General features: G+C 30.8%; 1 protein-coding gene across 8 annotated transcripts in view; it reads right to left on the reverse strand.

Annotated features, from left to right (window-relative positions):
* The window catches only part of LOC107444683 (phosphatidylinositol 4-phosphate 5-kinase type-1 alpha), a 78,418-nt gene extending 58,524 nt beyond the window's left edge, over positions 1–19,894 (reverse strand). For 4 of the 8 annotated variants that reach the window (XR_015435027.1, XM_087167011.1, XM_087167012.1 and 1 more), the window contains exons 1-2: positions 9,864–10,432; positions 5,324–5,364 (exon numbers count right to left, since the gene is read on the reverse strand). Coding sequence is in view for 7 of the 8 variants with exons in the window: in XM_087167011.1 (XP_087023137.1) it covers positions 5,324–5,364; positions 9,864–9,960 (138 nt within the window). In the remaining variant the exon portion in view is untranslated. Of the gene's footprint in view, positions 1–5,323; positions 5,365–9,863; positions 10,466–11,283; positions 11,348–19,867 lie in introns of those variants that run through there. The other 4 variants (XM_087167014.1, XM_087167015.1, XM_087167013.1 and 1 more) reach the window with 2 other exon arrangements.
* Positions 19,895–19,978: the final 84 nt, after the last annotated feature.

Below are 19,978 nucleotides of genomic sequence, written 5' to 3' on the forward strand. Positions count from 1 at the left end.
AATTTTTAGTATAATCTATACTATACACTAAATTTGGTTATAAATAAATTTCTTAATGATATCACTGCAGATTTTCAATAACACATGAAAATCTAACTATATATAAAAATCCAGTGATGGTGTCGCACCAGCCAATGAAATCTAAGGTATCACGTGACAGTATGAAAGAAGTAGCCAATCCAAGCGAGGATGCAGTTTTAAGCCAATCAGAAAAGAGAACGCATTCGCGTCAAAGCTTTTTTGCTGATTTACTTTGAGTGGGTTTTTGCTGATTACATCTCATCTTATCTTATCATTCTTATGCCTATCCAGTGATTGATATCTTTTAATGTTTACATTTTTGTTGTTTGCTATTATAAAACTTACTGAGGCTTGCTTACCTTAAAATGGTTAAATTTTAAATCACATTTATTTATTCAACTCATTTCCATCATTTGTAATTTCAGTATAATGTCTGACAGGACAGATCGCGATCGAGAATATCGCAGACAGCGGAGATTGGATCCCACGTTTCGTCAAAATGAACAAGAGCGTCGAAGAATAAATCGACAAAATAATCGAGAGCTTACTAATGCCCGCCAAAGAGAAAATCGAAGTAGGGCAGCTAATCGTCTTCGAGAAATAGATGAAAATCAGTATTTGGGAGAATCGTACAGTGATGACTGTCCACCTCTTTTGATTGGATCTATGTCTGTAGAATGCTCTCATTGCAGGGCACTATCCTTTGTAGCAGAGCATGGAAGAATAAAACACAATTGCTGTCACAATGGTAAGATAAAGCTGAACCCAACTCATCCGTATCCAGAAACTTTGAAACAGCTTTTATTGGGAAATGACAATGACTCAATGAATTTCAGGCAAAATATACGTTTTCACAATTCGTCTTTTGCTATGGCAGCATTTTGTGCAACCCAAGAAATTCAATTTAAAGGTATAAGCTGTGTTGCTCTTCGTGGGGAAGTTAACGCAATGGCCACAACCAGCATCATGCCAGCGAGCAATGAAAAACCACGTTTTGCTCAAATCTATATCCATGAAAATGAAACTGCTTTGGCCTGCCGAACATCTGAGCGCTGCAAACCAAGTGTTATAAAAATCATTCAAGATGTTATGCAGCTAAACCCATACGCTCAAGTGTATAAATCGCTGTTTGAAGCTTATAAGAGGCATCCTACGGAGAGTGTTCGCCTTGAATTTCACAAGTTGACCACTACTGATGGCAGACGTTATAATCTTCCAACATCTGGTGCTGCTGCTGAAGTGTCGGCTGTTGTTGTGACAGGTGCTGAAGGTTTAATACCCGATCATGTACAATTTATCGCATACCCAAAACACCAGTTTGTGTGTCAAAAGATGTATAAACTGTCTCATCATGTGGAACCAATGGTTTTCCCATTGCTTTTTCCATCAGGTGATCCTGGTTATTCCCTAAATGTACCAAATAATGCAGGATCAAGTCGTGTTACTGCTGTACAGTATTTTGGATGGCGGTTGCGAGTGCTTAGAGACTTTAACATTTTCACCTCTGCTGGTCGTTTATCCCAGCAATATATTCTACATGGTTACATTACTATGGAGTAGAACAGGCTGAATTATATCAAAAGTCATCAGAATTTATTTCGGAGAGAAACACTTCAAGGGCTGATTGATCATGTGCAGTATAGTTCCGCCAATACCTCAGACATTGTACGACTTGGGCGAGCTGTCATTCTTCCATCATCATTTGTTGGCAGTCCGAGAGCAATGCAGCAGCATTTCCAAGATTGTATGGCTCTCTCAAGAGATGTCGGACGACCTGATTTGTTTGTAACTTTCACAGCAAATCCACAGTGGCCAGAAATTAGAGAATACTTGAGTCAACTTCCAACAGGATTCACTGCAAGTGACATTCCACATGTTGTTGTACGAGCATTCTATTGCAGATTTGAGGAGTTTGTGAAAGAGATAGCTGCAGGAAAGGTTTTTGGCAAAATAATGGGCTATACTTTTAATAGTGAATTTCAAAAGAGAGGTCTCCCACATGCCCATTGTTTATTCATTCTCAACCCACGTGACAAATTGCTGACCCCATCATCAATTGATAGATTTATCTGTGCTGAAATACCTCCAAAAGATAATTTTCCAAATCTGCATCAAAAAGTGTCCAAACATATGTTACATGGCCCACATAGTGAAGCAACTCCATGTTATGACAAAACAAGTGGCATCTGTACAAAAAAATTTCCTTTCGCTTTTCGAGAAGAAACGGATATGTCTGGTGATGGTTTTCCTTTATATAGACGTAGAGATAACAGGAGTGATATGCATTTCTATAACAAACGTATTGGAAACTTGCTAATTCCTGTCGATAATTCGATGGTTGTTCCCTACAATGCCTATCTCCTTCTGAAATACAATTGTCATATCAATGTGGAGTACTGTGGAAGTGTAATGGCGTACAAATACATTTTTAAATATGTTAACAAAGGGCACGACAGAATCAAGGTGACAATTTCGAATGATGATAATGGGGTACAATTAAGAAATGAAGTTGACGAGTTCATCGATAGCCGATATGTAACCTCAATGGAGGCAGCTTGGCGTTTATTGGAATTGCCGATGCATGACAACAGCCATACAGTTATTAGATTGCCAGTACATTTGCCTGGTAATCAACAGGTAACATTTCAAGAGGGTCAAGAAGTTAATGCCATAAATTCTGTGAATTCTGTAACTCAGTTGATGGGTTTTTTCCAGTTGAATGAGAATGATGTGGAAGCAAAATCTTTGAAATATATCGAGATCCCAAAGCATTATGTGTGGGTACAAAAAGATCGCCAATGGAAAAGAAGGCAACATGGAAATAATAAGATAGTTGTTCGCATGTATGCCGTTTCACCCAGAGACAGTGAACGATTCTTCTTAAAATATTTGCTACATCATGTTTGTGGTCCAGTATCATTTGAGGATTTGCGAACAGTTGATGGCGTAACGTTCAACTCTTTTCGTGAAGCAGCTTATACTTTGGGATTTGGTGATGGGGACAATAAAATGGAGGAAATGTTAACAGAAGTGGTTCATTTTATGATGCCCAAAGAGCTCTGCGTTTTTTTCTCACATTTGTTATTGGCTTGCAATCAAATTGATGCCATTCAGTTGTGGGATAAATTTAAAAGCTACATGTGTGAAGATGCAAATGAGAATGAGTGCCTTCTGGAAATTGAAAGCCGTTTAAACAGTGAGGACAAAACTTTGTCTGACTATGGATTACCATCTGTTGTTACGATAGAACCATCAAATGTTGATGAAGTTTCTTCAGAGCAGCATCTCAAAATTTCTCAAGATATGATATCGAAACTTAATCTTGAACAGAAACAAGCCTTTCAAGAAATTATAAATTGCATTAATGATGTTAACAATTCCAACAAATTATTTTTTATCGATGGCCCAGGTGGTACTGGGAAAACTTTTTTATACAAATGCAAATTGTTATTATGTTTTTTATTTTTGTTTCTATAATTTGAATGTAAATTAATTGGGGGGTGATGCCCTCTAAAGAGAGCATCCAGTACATGATTCCCTTTGAATTTAATCATGTTGCTTTAAGAACATTGTTTATGCAGAAGTTTTGTAAATATCTTATTTTTTTGCATAGTTTTTTTCTTTGATAACCATTATGGTAAATTGTGATTGTTTTTTATTTTTGTTTTTATAATTTGAATGTCAATTAATAGGGGGGGGGGGGGGTGACGCACTCTAAAGGGAGCGTCCGGCATCCAGTATATGATTCCCTCTGAATTGAATCAAATCTGCTCTGCCACACGTGCTTCGGTAACGGAACTTCAGTTCCGGCTAATGCCCTTATAATAACTTCTAATATATATGTATTCGAATCTCATTATCATGATAGAATTCCTTGCAAATTACTAAAAATTTTGTATTTTACTGATTATTAAGTTGATTGATTAGTACATTGTTAAATAAAATCCCTTATGCTCTGCTCCGCATTTAAATCCTTATATAAATGTATTAAAATTTGTTTGCGAAGCAAACAAAGAAGAATTGCGTAGCAATTCTCGGGGGTTGGCGAGCGGTAGCGAGCAGGGGGCGGAGCCCCCTAGTGAATACGTAATATTACAAATGATGTAAGTTTTCAAAAGTACAAGATTTTGGTTACTATTCAAAATATAAGTGTTTCTTCAAAATTTTAAATTTATTTTTTCTAGAACATTTAGAAACACTATCCTTTATAAAAAATATATAAATTTTATGTATTAATTAAATTTCACATATGAATATAGGTTTTTGACATTTTTGACAGTGAGGTTTTTGACGTGACGGTTTAAACTATGGTTTAAACTGTCAAAAACTGTCACATGTCAAAAACCTGCCAACCCTGCTTTTTAGGCTTATAATTTCTCACCATATTTATAATAGGCTAATTTATAAACTTAAAAATTATTCTAACAATTATACTAGGCTAATTTATAAACTTAAAAATTATTCTAACAATGTATACACATAAAATTAAGATAGAAGCAAGGTCAGACAAACCAGAAATGGTGCAAATCAGAATACAGTCTTGTATACAGTTAAAAACAAATTTTGTGATGACAATTAAAATATACTTTATAGTTGTTCCACTTTATAAATATGAACTGTTATTTAAGAAAAGACAATTAGGTATTTATAAGCTATTTTATATACTATTTATAAGAAGAAATGACAATGATCAGGAATTACCCCAGTGGTCAATAATTACCCCATGTGTAGGGGGCAACATTTGATATAGTTTCCTATAATCAATTGTAATGTTTACAGTAGATGTGAAACAATTAAACAAAAGCTTACACTACTTTGATATTAAAGAAAAAGAAAGTGACTCAAAATATTTATTATTAAGAGAAGGAGGGGGATCTTTGCAGAAATATGTACATTTTGAAACCCATCTTTGAAATGGAAAATACAGAAAGCAGTTTAAAAGATACTTATTTTGTTAGATTAAACAAAAAATTATTATTAAGTAACTGTAGTTATACTTTAGTAAAGTGTACAAGCATTCTTGTCCATGTCTTAAATTTAAAAAAAAAAAATTTTTTTTTGAAATAAAACTTAGGTGATCATTATTTACCCCAGAAACAGAGTGATCGTGAATTACCCCGGGTCACCCTAATCAGGATTTTTTCCGGAGCACAATCATATCTGAGAAAAATCCCACTTTAAATATTACTTTTATATGCAAATTGTTGTATAAAATAGAGTAGATACTTAAAAATTGAAAGAAAAAAAATACAGGACAATTAAATCTTAAAGAAACAGGAATTAACTTTTAAAGCATACTTACATCCAAAGGGGGTGGCTTAGCCTTTTTTTCAGGATGTGTTTCTAAAAATAAAATCACATTAATAAATAAAAAAATGAATAAGTAATATGAATAAAGTTACAATAAAATCTTTGCCATTAAAAAGAAATTTAAAAATAAAATTTGATAAAAAGACAAAAAAAAACAATTAAAAAAAAGACCATTATTACTATTCAAAACTAAAATTCACATTTCGAAATTAAAATGTAATTAATAACAAAAAATGATATGTCAACAGCTCTAACATAGGTAGTTTTATATACTAATAAGGTAGAAAAGGTGATGAGAACTTCTATTTCATGTCAAAATTAAATAAGAGGTTTCAATTATAATGCAGAACCCTTCAAATTTTTGAATTATTCTTTTCTGCAGGTGGCCTTTTTCTTAAATTAAGTTGGTTTTTGTAGTAATTTTATTTTCTCTTTTATGCATTCTTTCCATCTTGTTTCCCTAGATTTTGACCACCTGTGGCAGAATTTCTTTGAAACAAAACTCTTCCTTTTTATAACAACAAACATATATGTTACTCATTTGAAATAACAAAGGCGCTCTATTTACGAAAGAACTACTATACATATATTTTTTTAATTGAACAAGTAATATTTTTTAATTCTAATATTATGGGCAATATTTTAGCATTTTGTAGGGGGAGGAGCATAAATTATTTCCGTCGCATTTTATAAATAATCATCACAATAAAGAAAAATTAAAAACCATGAAATCTGTAGTAGCAATTGCTGAAAAAAAAGATTGACAATGAAACCACTCTAATCGAACTCCTCAAATGCTTGTTTTTTTCCAGATTAGGTTGTTGTAATAAATAATGTCGCATAAAAAATATCGGATTTAAAAACTATGGAGAAACCAATAGCAATAAATGCCGAAAATTGGATAGAATTATTGCCTTAAAAATTAAATACTCAAATGCATGATTCAAATTTTCCATTTTATTTGAAATACATTGAGAAATTTAAAATCCACTTGAAAATCATCATTAATAACTGCCGGAAATACATTCGAAACATTACATCGATTTATGATACTATCGGCGTAAATTGAACGTGTCAAAGACTGATTATCTAAATACATGATTCAAATATTACTTATAAATTTCTGTAGAAAAGAAAAGTAATTTTCTTTTACTTCTCAAAATAAAAATCTTTCTGCAGGAAATCTGTAATGTTCTGCGACAATGTCACAGTGATTTTGACCTTATTTAGCATTTATATAATAATATATATCAAAAGAATTTTATTCTTAATTGTTACAATGTCTCGCATTTACCATTGATCTCTTTATTTGCTCTGACACTTCAAATGCACCAAAAATCGTTCCCAAAATTTTCTATATCTTTAAAAGGTCAGACACTTTTAATTAAAATGTCTCAGTTCCATGTAGTACAATTAGTCGTATTATCACTTTAAGCATAAGAATTTTAATTTAATGTTTAAATACAACTCTTTCATGAAATGAAATATTCTGACAGTTGTCCTCGCTCTGATTTCTATTTGTTTTGATAATTAGCTATCCAAGGTACTTAAATGCCCTTACTCATTCATAGTTATTTTTCTCAATTAAAATGATTTCAGTATCTTTTATATTTATTGTACATTTATCATGCATTATTTTTGAGAAACATTTATTGGAGTACAGGAAGTATATTCTTAATTGATAACTTTTTTTTAATATCCATTTTATACTAAAGGGTGCATAGCCAAATATTTCAACTAAAAATCAAAACCTTTTAAGCACTTTTTAAGAACTTAAAAAGTATTTTTGAGCACTATATACTTTAACAAAAGACAAAATAATTTTCAAAAACTTCACAGGATCATGATAAATTAATTAGTTTCTGACAAAGAACTCTTTTTCCTGATTATATTAGCCAAAATAATGGAGAGATTTTTCGGTTCGACATCAGAGGGTGGAAAATGAAGCCTGAAATTAGCAAAATACAGCCGAGTTGCACATGAGAGGGCAAGAATCTCACCGAACCCAGACTCGTAGACTCAGACGCGAACTCGCAAGCATTTCATCAAACATGTAACAGTACGCCGAAATAGATTGTGGTTGAATGAATTGTGAAAACGTTGAACAACATGAAAAGCATGCTTTTGCGTAAGGAAAAAAAATCTAATTTAGGAAAAGGGAAAATTAAGTACTATTTAAAAACATTCAATGAAAAAAGCAACTTTAATGGCTTTTAAAAACGAAAATCAAAAATAAGCACCTTTCAATGCTATTTAAAAAGCCTACAGACCACGTACTAACTACATTTGTTTATTAAATATTAATAAAGGTATTAATTGATATACATAAAAATTAGGTGAAAATTATGACTAGTTAGTGTATAAGTATTGAACTGAGTTTCATAATGTTTTGTAAATACAAAATTATAATATTTCGTATACACAAAAATTAGGTGAATGACGAATAGCCAGTGATTTGACAGATTATTTACACAAAGAAGAAACTGTCATAAAATCAATTACAGTGTTTACAGGGTATCTGCTACATTTAGATTTTCAAATCCAATGAAGTTACTATTTTCGCCCACGAAAACACAACACTAAATTTAAAAAAGCATAATAACATTCATTGAAATGATAGGTATAACCAAAACTGTTATACTCTTCATATTTATAGATTTTAAATTTAAAAAACAGAGTAAAAAAGAGATAAAATAACAACAACAAAAAAATACAAAAGCAAAAAAAAAAAATATTCTATCTTTAAAGATATTTTTCTTGTTCATCAGAAAGAAAAGAAATATTAGTGATTTTTCTGTTCTTACTCCCGAAAAAAAAATCTCAAATGACTGGCTTGCTTCAGCAAATTCTGAAATCACAGAAGTTTAAAAGATAATTCACTCCAGAAATGTTTTTTCTTTCATTTTTTGAAAGAGCACCATAATTTAAAGAACAGGATAAAAACATTTTATATTGTAATAAAATATGACTGTGAGTGGGGTTTTTGTTATAAATTCAGATATTCTGAACACCATAGAATAATAGGCTGCAGTAGATACGGGGAGGAATGACATAAAGTGAACGGATCTTATCACTTTCCATATAATCTTTCAAAAAAATTTTGGTCAATCAGGTCTTCAGAAGTCTAAGTTTTTATGAGAGGTACCTATTTTGTAAAAATTTAGACATAATTTGTGAAAATTAAAAATTATATTAAAAAATCAACACAAAAATATTGTAAAGTAAGAAAATATTTTCAAGAATTGTCACTGAAAATAAAAATCATACATTTATTAATCATATTATGACTTGGTTCAAAATTGTTTCTAAATTTAAAAATCCATAAAAATCATTGTCCATTGTTAAATTTCAACTTGAATTTAAAAAACAAAAATTGATTTTGAACATTTGACAGTACTTGCACTAAAAGTTATTTTCATTATAAAAACATTTCTCACAGTGTCATGTAAAAAAAAGTGTTTAATAAAAAATTAAAGGTCTGTTAAAATAAATTAAGAACCAGGGCTCTGTCTAGGTTTTTCTGAGAGGTACCTATTTTGTGAAAATTTAGACCTAATTTGTGGAAATTAAAAATTTTATCAAGAAAATCAACACAAAAATATGGATTTATCCTTTCTTACGGGATACAAAAATAAAATTTTAAGAAAGAGTATTTTGTGAAACTACGGTTTTTCTAAAGTTGAATTTGTGAAGGTACCGCTAAACGGCAGTAAATTTGCCCTGGACAGACACCTGGTCTTTGAAACTAATGATGGTCCAGAACTCCAATAGCTGTAAAATTTGTCTTAGATTATCAAAAATACTTATGAATTGCCCCCGTATCAACAATATACCTTGAGGGACAGTATGTTTTGTCTTTATTCTCAGTTTCCAGGTTTTGTCACAAACTGGCTTTTAGTCATAATTGACATTACACATGCTCTGCATTGTAGTTTTCTCTTTATTTAATAGTACTTTACGAGCTCTTTTTTTTAAAAAAAAAAACAAATAATAATAGAAACATGTAGGCTAACAAGTGAAATTATGTCCCATAATTAATCTCGTTTAGTTTAAGGAATTGTAACATTTTCGGATTTTCTACCCTTGGCCTATATTCTGAAGACAATTTGACACTGCTGTAAATAAACATCAAAAAATAGATAATTTGAGTTATCATTACACTAAATGTTTCCAATACTAAAATAGCATAAGTTAGTCCTTACAAATGTTTCAAATAGTAATTCGCTTTTAAAAGGTTTAAATGCTATACAGCTGATAATTAATATCAGAATACTAAACATAAATTGGTAGAATCTACTGCAACTGATTTTATTTCCTATACTTTGTAGGTACAAGAATAGATTCGTCAGTAATAAATGATAACATTGTCAGATATGCATATTATAAATAAGAAACTAATATAAGAATACTAAAAAAATGGATGGATTCTACTGATTATAGGGACGAGACTCCTTTTGTAGGAAATACATTTCGGGCATGCATGCGGAAAAACTGATTGTTGCGGAATGCGGAAAAAAATAAATGTTTCTTACCAGAAGAAGTACTACTTTCAATTGTAGTAGATTTCAGTTCAACTACAGTATCACTAGATTTTGTTCCAGGTAATCCCTGTCTGATTTCTTCTTCCATGTTTTAAAATTGCAAGTTTTTACCTCAATGTATAATTAGATCATAGAAAAACAATGAGTTATTTAATCTGAATTGGTTAAACTACGCATAAATAGGCCACGAAACTTTATCGCAACTTTCTTCATTGAAGAACATAAGTTAATTATGTACTAATTTCACCAGGATTAATTTCATTTATTAAATTTCCCGTAGTAACATAAATAGAAATTTTTAAAAAAACGAATTATTTAAAGTTCTATTGCTTCACCAACACTTATTTTGAATTCCATTTCCGGCAAATATCATGTAACAAAATACACAAAGCACACTCTCCAATCAAACTTCCTTACTTTACATATATGTATCTTATTATTAATATCCTACAATCCTACCAACCCCTCTGTCTGCTCCGCAGCCGCCTACAAGAAATAAAAAAAAAATGTGACAGCGCATGTTTACCATTGCCATTTTCAAAAAGCTAAATATCTAACTCAACTCTGAATAAAGAGTCGAAAAATTTCGCACTGTCTTCAATGCCGGACTTTCTACAACCCTATACTGATAAACAGAAATAGATGATCGCCAAGCGAATTCTATTGCCAAGAGTTTCGTTGACGGAATTTTGAGCGACAAAGGTTGGAAGACCTTGATCGGAAAGCGGCAGTGATGGACCGAAATTGCAACAAAATATATATTTTCTCGAACATTCTCTTGAATATCTACTATATTCTACTACTATGAGCAGTGATTGTTCAGGGGATAGAGCATTCGTCTTTCAATGAGGTTAACCGGGTTCGAATCCCAGCGATGACTGGTCGATACGATTCCACATCCAGTTTGCATCGACCACGGTGCTGACGTAAAGTATACTCAGTAGTAGACGGATCACGAGTTAGAGTCCCCTTGCCATCAGGCTAACCGTGGAAGGTTTTCCTCGCCATGTTCCTCGCCATGTCACATGGTAGTCAAATGCGACTCAGTTCCATTTGAAAAAAAGTCCTCAAAAAGGCAAATTTCTCCCAATACTTGATTCAGAAGCTTCTTTGTTTTCTGGATTGGGTTCAAAATTACAAGGTTACGGAGTTGCACATCAGTAGTCATAAACCCCAAAAAAATGGGTCAGCTGCTCTATGGCGGTTATAAAATAGAAACATATTCGATTATATTTACCGTTATGGCTCAGGGGATAGAGTGTTCGCCTGGAAATCTCACAATTATTAATCTCGCAATTGTTTAAAAAAAAAACTACAGTGCGTCTAATTTTGGCCAATCAAATGGCCAGTGAATCTAGCAATTCAGATAATTTATTTGTACCCTAAGAAGAAATTTTCGAATTATTCTTACCAACGGGCAATGTTCTTTTTGCCGATTCTTGATTCCCCATAGCAAACACGCAGCTTAATAAGATCTGAAATACATAATATGACTTTCATTATGCCACGAAATATTGTAAATATGTGGTACATAATCTGATTTCTCAGATTAAAAACATTTACTTTTTTCATGTTTAAAAATAAGATGTTTAATATATTGTGTGAGAAAATAAATGGACGTGGTAAATCTAATAATTTTACTATAAAAAATTTTTGAAATTTGCAAAAAAAATGATATTTCTATCTGTATGCATACGACTGATCACATGGATCAAAAATTATTTTTGTATATTCAGGGCCGGATTAACCTATAATCACTAGGCACGTGCCTAGGGCCTACGAAAAACTTAGGAGAAAAAAATTTGTTGATAAAAATAATTTAGCTTTAAAAACAACAAGTGTATTTTGCACAAAATTATGAAGATACAAATAAAAATATAATATTTTTCGGTAATAAATTATTTTGCGGAATCTTATGATCTAATATATTACTTTTCTACAATTTTTGGATTCTACGAAATCTTGTATTATGCTGTCGAATTCCAAACTAAGCAAAACGTCGTATTCAATAGACATAAGTGCGAGCGATGCCAAACGATCTTGACGTGAAGTATTTACATAGTTATCGATCGAACTAATCATAATGGTATTATCGATATCAACTGCAATGTCGGCAGTATGTCGGTATTGCAGATAAATTAAAATCCATATTAATAAAAATGTAAAAAAAAAAATATGCAAGAAAATTTTAGCTAATATAGTGGGGGAAGGAGGGGAGGGCCCAAAAACGGCTATGCCTAGGGCCTACGAAAGGTATAATCCGGCTCTGTGTATATTTAAAGAAACAACAACCAAACTTCTAGATTAAAAAATATCACAAAACTGAATTCTAATAATTTTTGTGATGCTACTAAAAATCCTCACATAAAAGAGCTTTGCGAGCTCTTCGTCAGTTGAACAACTGAAGAAATAGACTTAACAAAGTTCTCTTTCAAATTCACCTGAAAAGCATACCCGTTTCGAGGTAGGTACTATTTAGGGCACACTAGAGCTGCACAATAGGCTATTGTCGAAGGAAACTTCCCTGATAAGGATCCTAAGACATGCCATCGCAATTTTTCTACCACTTCCTCAAAGTCGTGATGGCTCAGGGGATAGAGAGCTCGCCTTCCAATGACGTGAACCGGGTTCAAATCCCACTCATGTCTGGTCCATACGAATCCGCATCCAGCTTGCACGAAAACAGTGCTGACGTGAAATATCCTCAGAGGTAGACGGATCATGGGTTAGAGACTATTTGCCGTCAGGCTAACAGTGGGAGGTAATCGTGGTTTTCCTCTCCATGTAACGCAAATGCTGGTAAGCTCCATGAAAAAAACCTCTACTAAGACAAATTTTCGCCCAACACTTGATCGAGGAATTCCCTGTGTTTTCTGGATTAGTTTCAAAATGACAAGGCTACCGATATTTGCTTCTTGGCTTACAGATATATATTTTTGATATTTTGCTTCATTTGTTATTCAATAGATGGCGCAACAATAGAAAGTATTAGTAATACAAAATATAAATAGTAAAAAATTATATTTTATTGTTGATATTTTGCTTCATTTGTTACTCATTAGATGTCGCCACAATAGAAAATATTAATATTACAAAATATAAATAATAAATACTTTTTTCTTGATATTTTGCTTCATTTGTTATTCAATAGATGTCACTACAATAGAAAATATTAATATTACAAAATATAAATAATAAATATTTTTCTCTTGATATTTTGTTTCCATATTTGTACGATAGATGTCGCCACTATCAAAATTATAAATGTTGCAAAATATAAAAAATAAATATTTTTTCTTGATATTTTGCGTCGTTCTTCATTTACAATTCAATAGATGTCACCACCCTAGAAAATATGGATATTACGAAACATAAATAATAAATATTCTTTTCTTGATATTTTGCTTCATTTGTTATTCAATAGATGTCACCACAATAGAAAATATAAATATTTCAAGATATAAATATGATATATTTTTCATTTGTTATTCAATAGATGTCACCACAATCGAAAATCCAGACCCAAAATATTAATATTACAAAATATAAATAATAAATATTTTTTTCTTGATATTTTGCTTCCATATTTTTACAATAGATGTCGCCACAATGGAAAATATCAATATTACCAAAAAGAAATATGATATTTTGCTTCACTTGTTACTCAATGGATGTCGCCACAATAGAAAATATTTATCTATTTCTCAGGAACTATACAGCCAATTTTGTTGAAATTTTGTATTTTGCCATGTAAAGCTGCATTCTTTAAAACGATGCAAAAAAATTTATACCTTACAATTCAAAATTTTTTTCACTACTATTGAATAAAATATTTAATATTTATTAAAATTAATTTTTTTCAAAATTCATTTTAGGAAGTATTTAATATTTCAACTAATTAAAATTAAAATTAATACTTTAAGGGTCAGAAATTTGAATTCGCTTAAAAAAAGGTATGTTTTAGCAGGGAAAGTCCGTTTTTGTGTCTGATTTCGTAGCTTGAATTATCGTCTTCTTTTCAGATTTTGTCCCAAAACGTGAAGATCCGATCATTAGATCATAAGTTAAAATTTATATTACAATTTATATTTATCCATACATACAGTTAATAATGACTTGTATTATGTATGCACTCACGCATGAGCATTCAATCTAAACACACACATACACTGTGACAACATAATTTTGTGCATACTTTGTATGTAAATACACACGTTCGAACATTTATTGTATGCAGATACATACGTAAATACATTTTAGGTTCAATCGTAATACATAAAAAATGCATATTTACTGTATGCATGTACACACGCAAATGTCTGTATTGTTTGCAAATACATACGTGCATAAATTTTAGGTTCATACAACGTACACGTATTTTTGGTAAATATTTATGTTTATGTTTATACAATTTATTTAGATGCATACTTTCTTGCGTTGCTGGCAAATACGTTAAAAAATGTTTATTATACCATCTGTATTGTATAATATACATATAGTATACATACATTATACATACAGTATACAATCGTATTTATTTGTAATAGTATATTTTGATTGCGTGTATTCTTGATGCAAGTAACGATGATTTGAATTTAGATTACTTGAGATCACGGCTACAGTAGTAATCACATATTTTGCATAACATTTTCAAAAAAAATCAAACTTTATCGGAATTACCTAAAATTTGGTGTAAGTGTCATATTTGGACACTTAAAAAAAAATTTTTTTTTTTGATAGGTTTATGTAGAAAATTAATCGTAAAATTTTTTGGTGGAAATTTTGTTTACTTTTATAGTAAAAATTCTTTACAAAGATGTCAAACCACTCCTATATATTTCAAAAATTTGATTTTTGAAGTTAAATTTAAATATTTTTTTTTAAAAAAAGCAGTTTATTGTTCTAATTGGTTGTGTTATAGTCAATACAACCGCTATACAGGGTGATTCTAAAAAGATGGGGAAAATTTTAGGAAGTGATAGTACACACCCGGACAAACAATTTTTATCAAAGAATGCATGGTCGAAAACAAAACCCAAAACCGCTAGAGGGCGTCAAAGTTTATGTTCTTATATGGGGCAAAAACACACTAAGAACGATGAAGTTAAGATACAAAAGCAAATTTAATGGCATGCGATTACAATAAGTGTTCAAAATAGTGGCCGGCAGCGGCTATGCTGGTACAACGGCGAATAAAAGATAGGCGAACTTTCCCTGCAGCGGCCAAAAGCTTAGTGACAAATAACGTAGCGCAGTAACTCGCAACAGGAATGGAACTTTCTCGTTTGCATCAAACAACTTTCCAAATGCGCCAGCACCTTTGCGTTTTGTTTTCGACCATGCATCTTTTGATAAAAATTGTTTGTCTGCGTGTGTACTATCACTTCCTAAAATTTTTCCCATCTTTTTAGAATCACCCTGTATACACTAAAGCAAATTTTGATTTGATAGACAAATTAGAGGGGGTACAAAAAAACTAATAATTATGCTCAATAAACCCTATCAAAGTAATGTCAGTAACTTTCTTTTACATTACAGGCAATGTAGCTTACGTAATACGTGGGCCTATATAATCTGTGGCCTGTATAATACAGTCTCTAGCAGAATTATTAAACCCACTCTTACAAGGGAAACTAGGGAAGTGTGACTCGCCAATTTTGAAATAAACTAGTGGGATGTATGCCATATGAGGAATAATTTTAGGGGGCAACATTCGTTTCGGCCCATAGAAGGTCCTGTGAGAGATAAAAAATAATTCAATATATAGAAAAATCGGTATTTTATTACTTCAATGCAGACTATTAGTTATTGTAATTGTCTCATAATCCAATTAATTTTTAACTAATTGGTTAAATAATTAATTTGCTAATTAATAAATCATTTATCAAATTGAATAATTAATTATTTCTTAATTATTTATTTGATAATTATTTATTAATTATTTATTTATTAATTATTTATTAATTAATTGATTCGCAATTACATACTCCAATTAATTTGGAAAATTTTTTGAAAAAAAAAATTTTTAAAAATTTGATGTCCTTTTTTTTTTTTAAATTAACCTAACAGGTTTTTCTGAAAAACTACAGATATATAAAATTTTCGAAATCAGTTTTGACAATAAATATGCATTATATAGAATGTGAAAATACCACAAAATTAATTGGAGTATGAGATAATTGCAATAACTAATAGTCTGCATTGAAGTAATAAAATACCGATTTTTCTATATATTGAATTATTTTTTATCTCTCACAGGACCTTCTATGGGCCGAAACGAATGTTTCCCCCTAAAATTATTCCTCATAAGGCATACATCCCACTAGTTTATTTCAAAATTGGCGAGTCACACTTCCCTAGCTTCCCTTGTAAGATTCTGTGTAAAATCTTAATTATCAGGTGACAGCTTCATTGTTTTTAAGTTACTGAAACCGGTTTGCACTTGCTTACGTTTGTGTATCAATTGGACGATATATAATATAAATTTGACGATAGGATAAATTAGACGATATATATTATATAAATATAGAATATTTATTATATCAGGCATTATATCAGTACATTATAAGAATTAGATCTAATTATTAAACGCACTGTGGTTTTTTAATAATGACAAGATTTGCACGAGTTTATAGGTAATACTTTTATAGTTAAACATACATGTAATGGGTTTTCATTCAGGAGATTTTTATAAACTTCCTATTTGAATTCATTTTTTAGGTATTGCATCACACTGTTAATCAATTGATACACGAACCTAAGCAAGTGCAAACCGGTTTCAGTCGCTTGAAAACAATAAAGCTGTATAGTGTATCACCTGATATTTAAGATTTTACAAAGAATCAATCTTATAGCGAGTCTAATAATTTGGCCAGGGACTGCACGTCTCAAGGTCAGAGACAATTTTGAATTTGTGAAGATACTTGAGAACATTGACTAAAAACATTCTATTACCAGTGCTGGAATTAAACAATGATCTATCACCATATATGGCAGTACTTTTACTTTCGTTACTTGTACCACCGGTACAAGTAGAAAGTACGTACTTTTACTTGTACTTCGTTACTTTTTGAATTTAGTGCTTTTACTTGTACTTTCGTTACTTTTTTAGAGAAAAAGTACAAGTATTTGTAACGGAAATATCGAATGAAATCGTTACTTTTCTTTAAAACTCGGTAAGCTTTCTAAAAAAAAAAATTAAATTAAAAAAACTGCTTATGTTTTTTTAATTTATAAAATTAATGAGCAATATATATGCATTCATAGCTAACTTCGTGTTTAAATACCTTCTGTTTCAACTTATACTGCACATTCAATTATTTTTTACTAGCTCTAAGATCACTAGCTCAAAGCTATCTGAAACCCCGTGTTTGCTTTGTTTACGTTTGTGCTTTTAAAACGCGTTTCTGAAGAGTAAAACGATTTTAAATCAATGGTAATTTAAATTAATAAAAATAATAAACTAAAAATTAAAATCAATAGATAAAATTTCTTTTTCGTGCAAATCCATAAAAAGTTTGATATTACAATTATATTTGATTTTAAAATTATATTATACGATTATATTATAAAATTATATTATAATATTCTTCCGAATTTAAAAATAAATTTATATCCATAACTTTCAAAATTAAAAATAATTAAATAAATAACAACAATTTTGCAAAAACATTAAAGAACATAAGAATATTATTCAATAAAATTTTAGGTTACTTTGAATTTTCGATTTTCTAGAAATGTACTTTTAAATAGTTACTTTTTTTGTTTAGTACTTGTACTTTTACTTGTACTTTTTACTCGTTACTTTTTAAAATGAGAACTTTTTACTTTTTACTCGTTACTTTTTTTAAAAATACTTGTACTTTTACTCGTTACTTTTTAAAATTAACGTTGCCATATATGTCTATCACTGCAGGATCGAATTTATCATAAGACTTAAAAGACCTGGTAGAGGAGGGCACCTACCTTTCTGGAATCCCCTTAATGTTACAAATTGGCTAGTTATTTTTGTTTAAAATTTATTTATTTATTTATTTATTTTAAGAATTGTCTATTAGAATTATAAATTAACAAAAACTGAAATAGATTTAAGCTGAAATTTACAAATATATCACAATTTATTCATGTTTTAAATAATTTATCACCATTTTGTTAGCAAATAAACTTGATTTCGATCGAAGCAAACACTGACAGTTCTGTGCCTTTGGATTTCTAAATCAGGCCAACACAGTGGTTTCTAATTTTTGTTCGTCTATGGAACCTTAAAATTATATATTTTTTTTCGGAACCCAGAGACTTCATAAATAATGAAAATTGTGAACACGTTAACTAATAAGACTACTAATTATTTTGAAAAGTATTGTATGCGTAGAATGAAATGTTTCATCGTTTTATCAAAAACAGCCTTAGAATTTGTTCGGCAGCTGAGTTCGAAAGCTTCGTAAAGCATATTTAATTTTAAATATATGTTTTTGGTACATACATAAGATGAAAAAAATATTAAACAAATAATTAGTTGGAAATAATATTGAAAAATAATCGTGGCAATGAAATAAAAAAAAAAACTATTATAAACATGAAGCATAAGTTTTTACAATTTAGAGTAGAAAAAAAATTTAAACATAAAGATAAAAACGAAAACATAAAAATTGAAACAAAATAATTAATGGTTGTAAAAAAAATCACATTTATTTATTGTTGGATTTATTTCACTTTGATTGTTGTTGTTGTTGTTCATTTACGTCGCACTAGACTGCACAATGGGCTATTGGCGACGGTCTGGGAAACATCCCTGAGGATGATCCGAAGACATGCCATCACAATTTTGATCCTCTGAGGAGGAGATGGCACCCCCGACGACATGCACGCGAAGTCGAGCACTTTACGGTAGAACAGTTTAACGAGGGCCTATACCGCACACCCTCGGTCCCTACGCAGGCTGATCCAAGTGGTCACCCACCCGCACACTGACCGCAGCCAGTGATGCTTGACTTCGGTGATCTGCTGGGAACCGTGTCTTAACGGACACTGCGGGACTATTTCACTTTGAAATGAAAGAGTCGACAGAAAATACTTTTTCATTCAATACGTTGTTACTAAAAAAAAAAACATGTCTATATTATTTAATTTTGCTATTTCTTTTTATCGATTTTTTGCTAAAATAATTTCATAAATATAATCTTAACATTATTGATTAAATAGAAATATAAGTACAAGTATCAAAATTCCCTGGTAGTTAAAAAAATAAATAAATCTGGAACCTCTCTGATCCCTTTGCGAAACCATAGGGTTCCGCCGAGCACCTTTTGGGAACCACTGATCTATAGAAATGTTCCCCTTTCTTAAAATTATAATTTCAGTCTCTGGCTATGTTATTAGATGCACTCTAAGATTCTATGTAAAATATTAATTATCAGGTTACAGAATTATACAGAATTATTGTTTTGCACTTGTTTACGTACGTGTTTCGTTGAAACCGATTTGCACTTGTTTACGTACGTGTTTCGTTGAAACCGATTTGCACTTGTTTACGTACGTGTATCAATGGTTTAAATGAGACGATAGATAACATAAATTCGACTATAGGATACATTAGACGATATATTATATAAATATAGGATACTTATTATATCAGGTATTACATTAGTATATTATAATAATTAGACCCAATTATTCGACGCACTGTAGTGTAATGACATGTTTTGCACGAGTTTATAGGCAATACTTTTATATTTAAACACACATGCAATTCTTATATACTTCCTATTTGTATTAATATATTATTTTTTTTAACGTATAGCATTGCAATGTTAACTAATCGACAGGCGAACATAAACTAGTACGAACCGATTTCTGCCGCGCCAAAGCAATAAAGCTGTATATCACCTGATGATCATTAGGATTTTACACAGAATCTTATAGTACGTCTAATAATCTGGACTGTAAAAGGCTGACCCCGCCCTATCACGTGAATTAAAGAAGAAAGAGTAACTCACCACACCTTACAGAAGAGACGTCATTTATGAAATAAATAACTTCCTTGTTTTGGTATTGATAAGAGTAGAAACTTCCTTTTGTCTGCCATTGGAGATAAATAAAAAATAAAA

This window comes from Parasteatoda tepidariorum, chromosome 7 (assembly GCF_982258835.1).
Source record: "Parasteatoda tepidariorum strain Cologne lab strain chromosome 7, Ptep-v5.0, whole genome shotgun sequence".
Classification (NCBI taxonomy): Eukaryota; Metazoa; Arthropoda; class Arachnida; order Araneae; family Theridiidae; genus Parasteatoda; species Parasteatoda tepidariorum.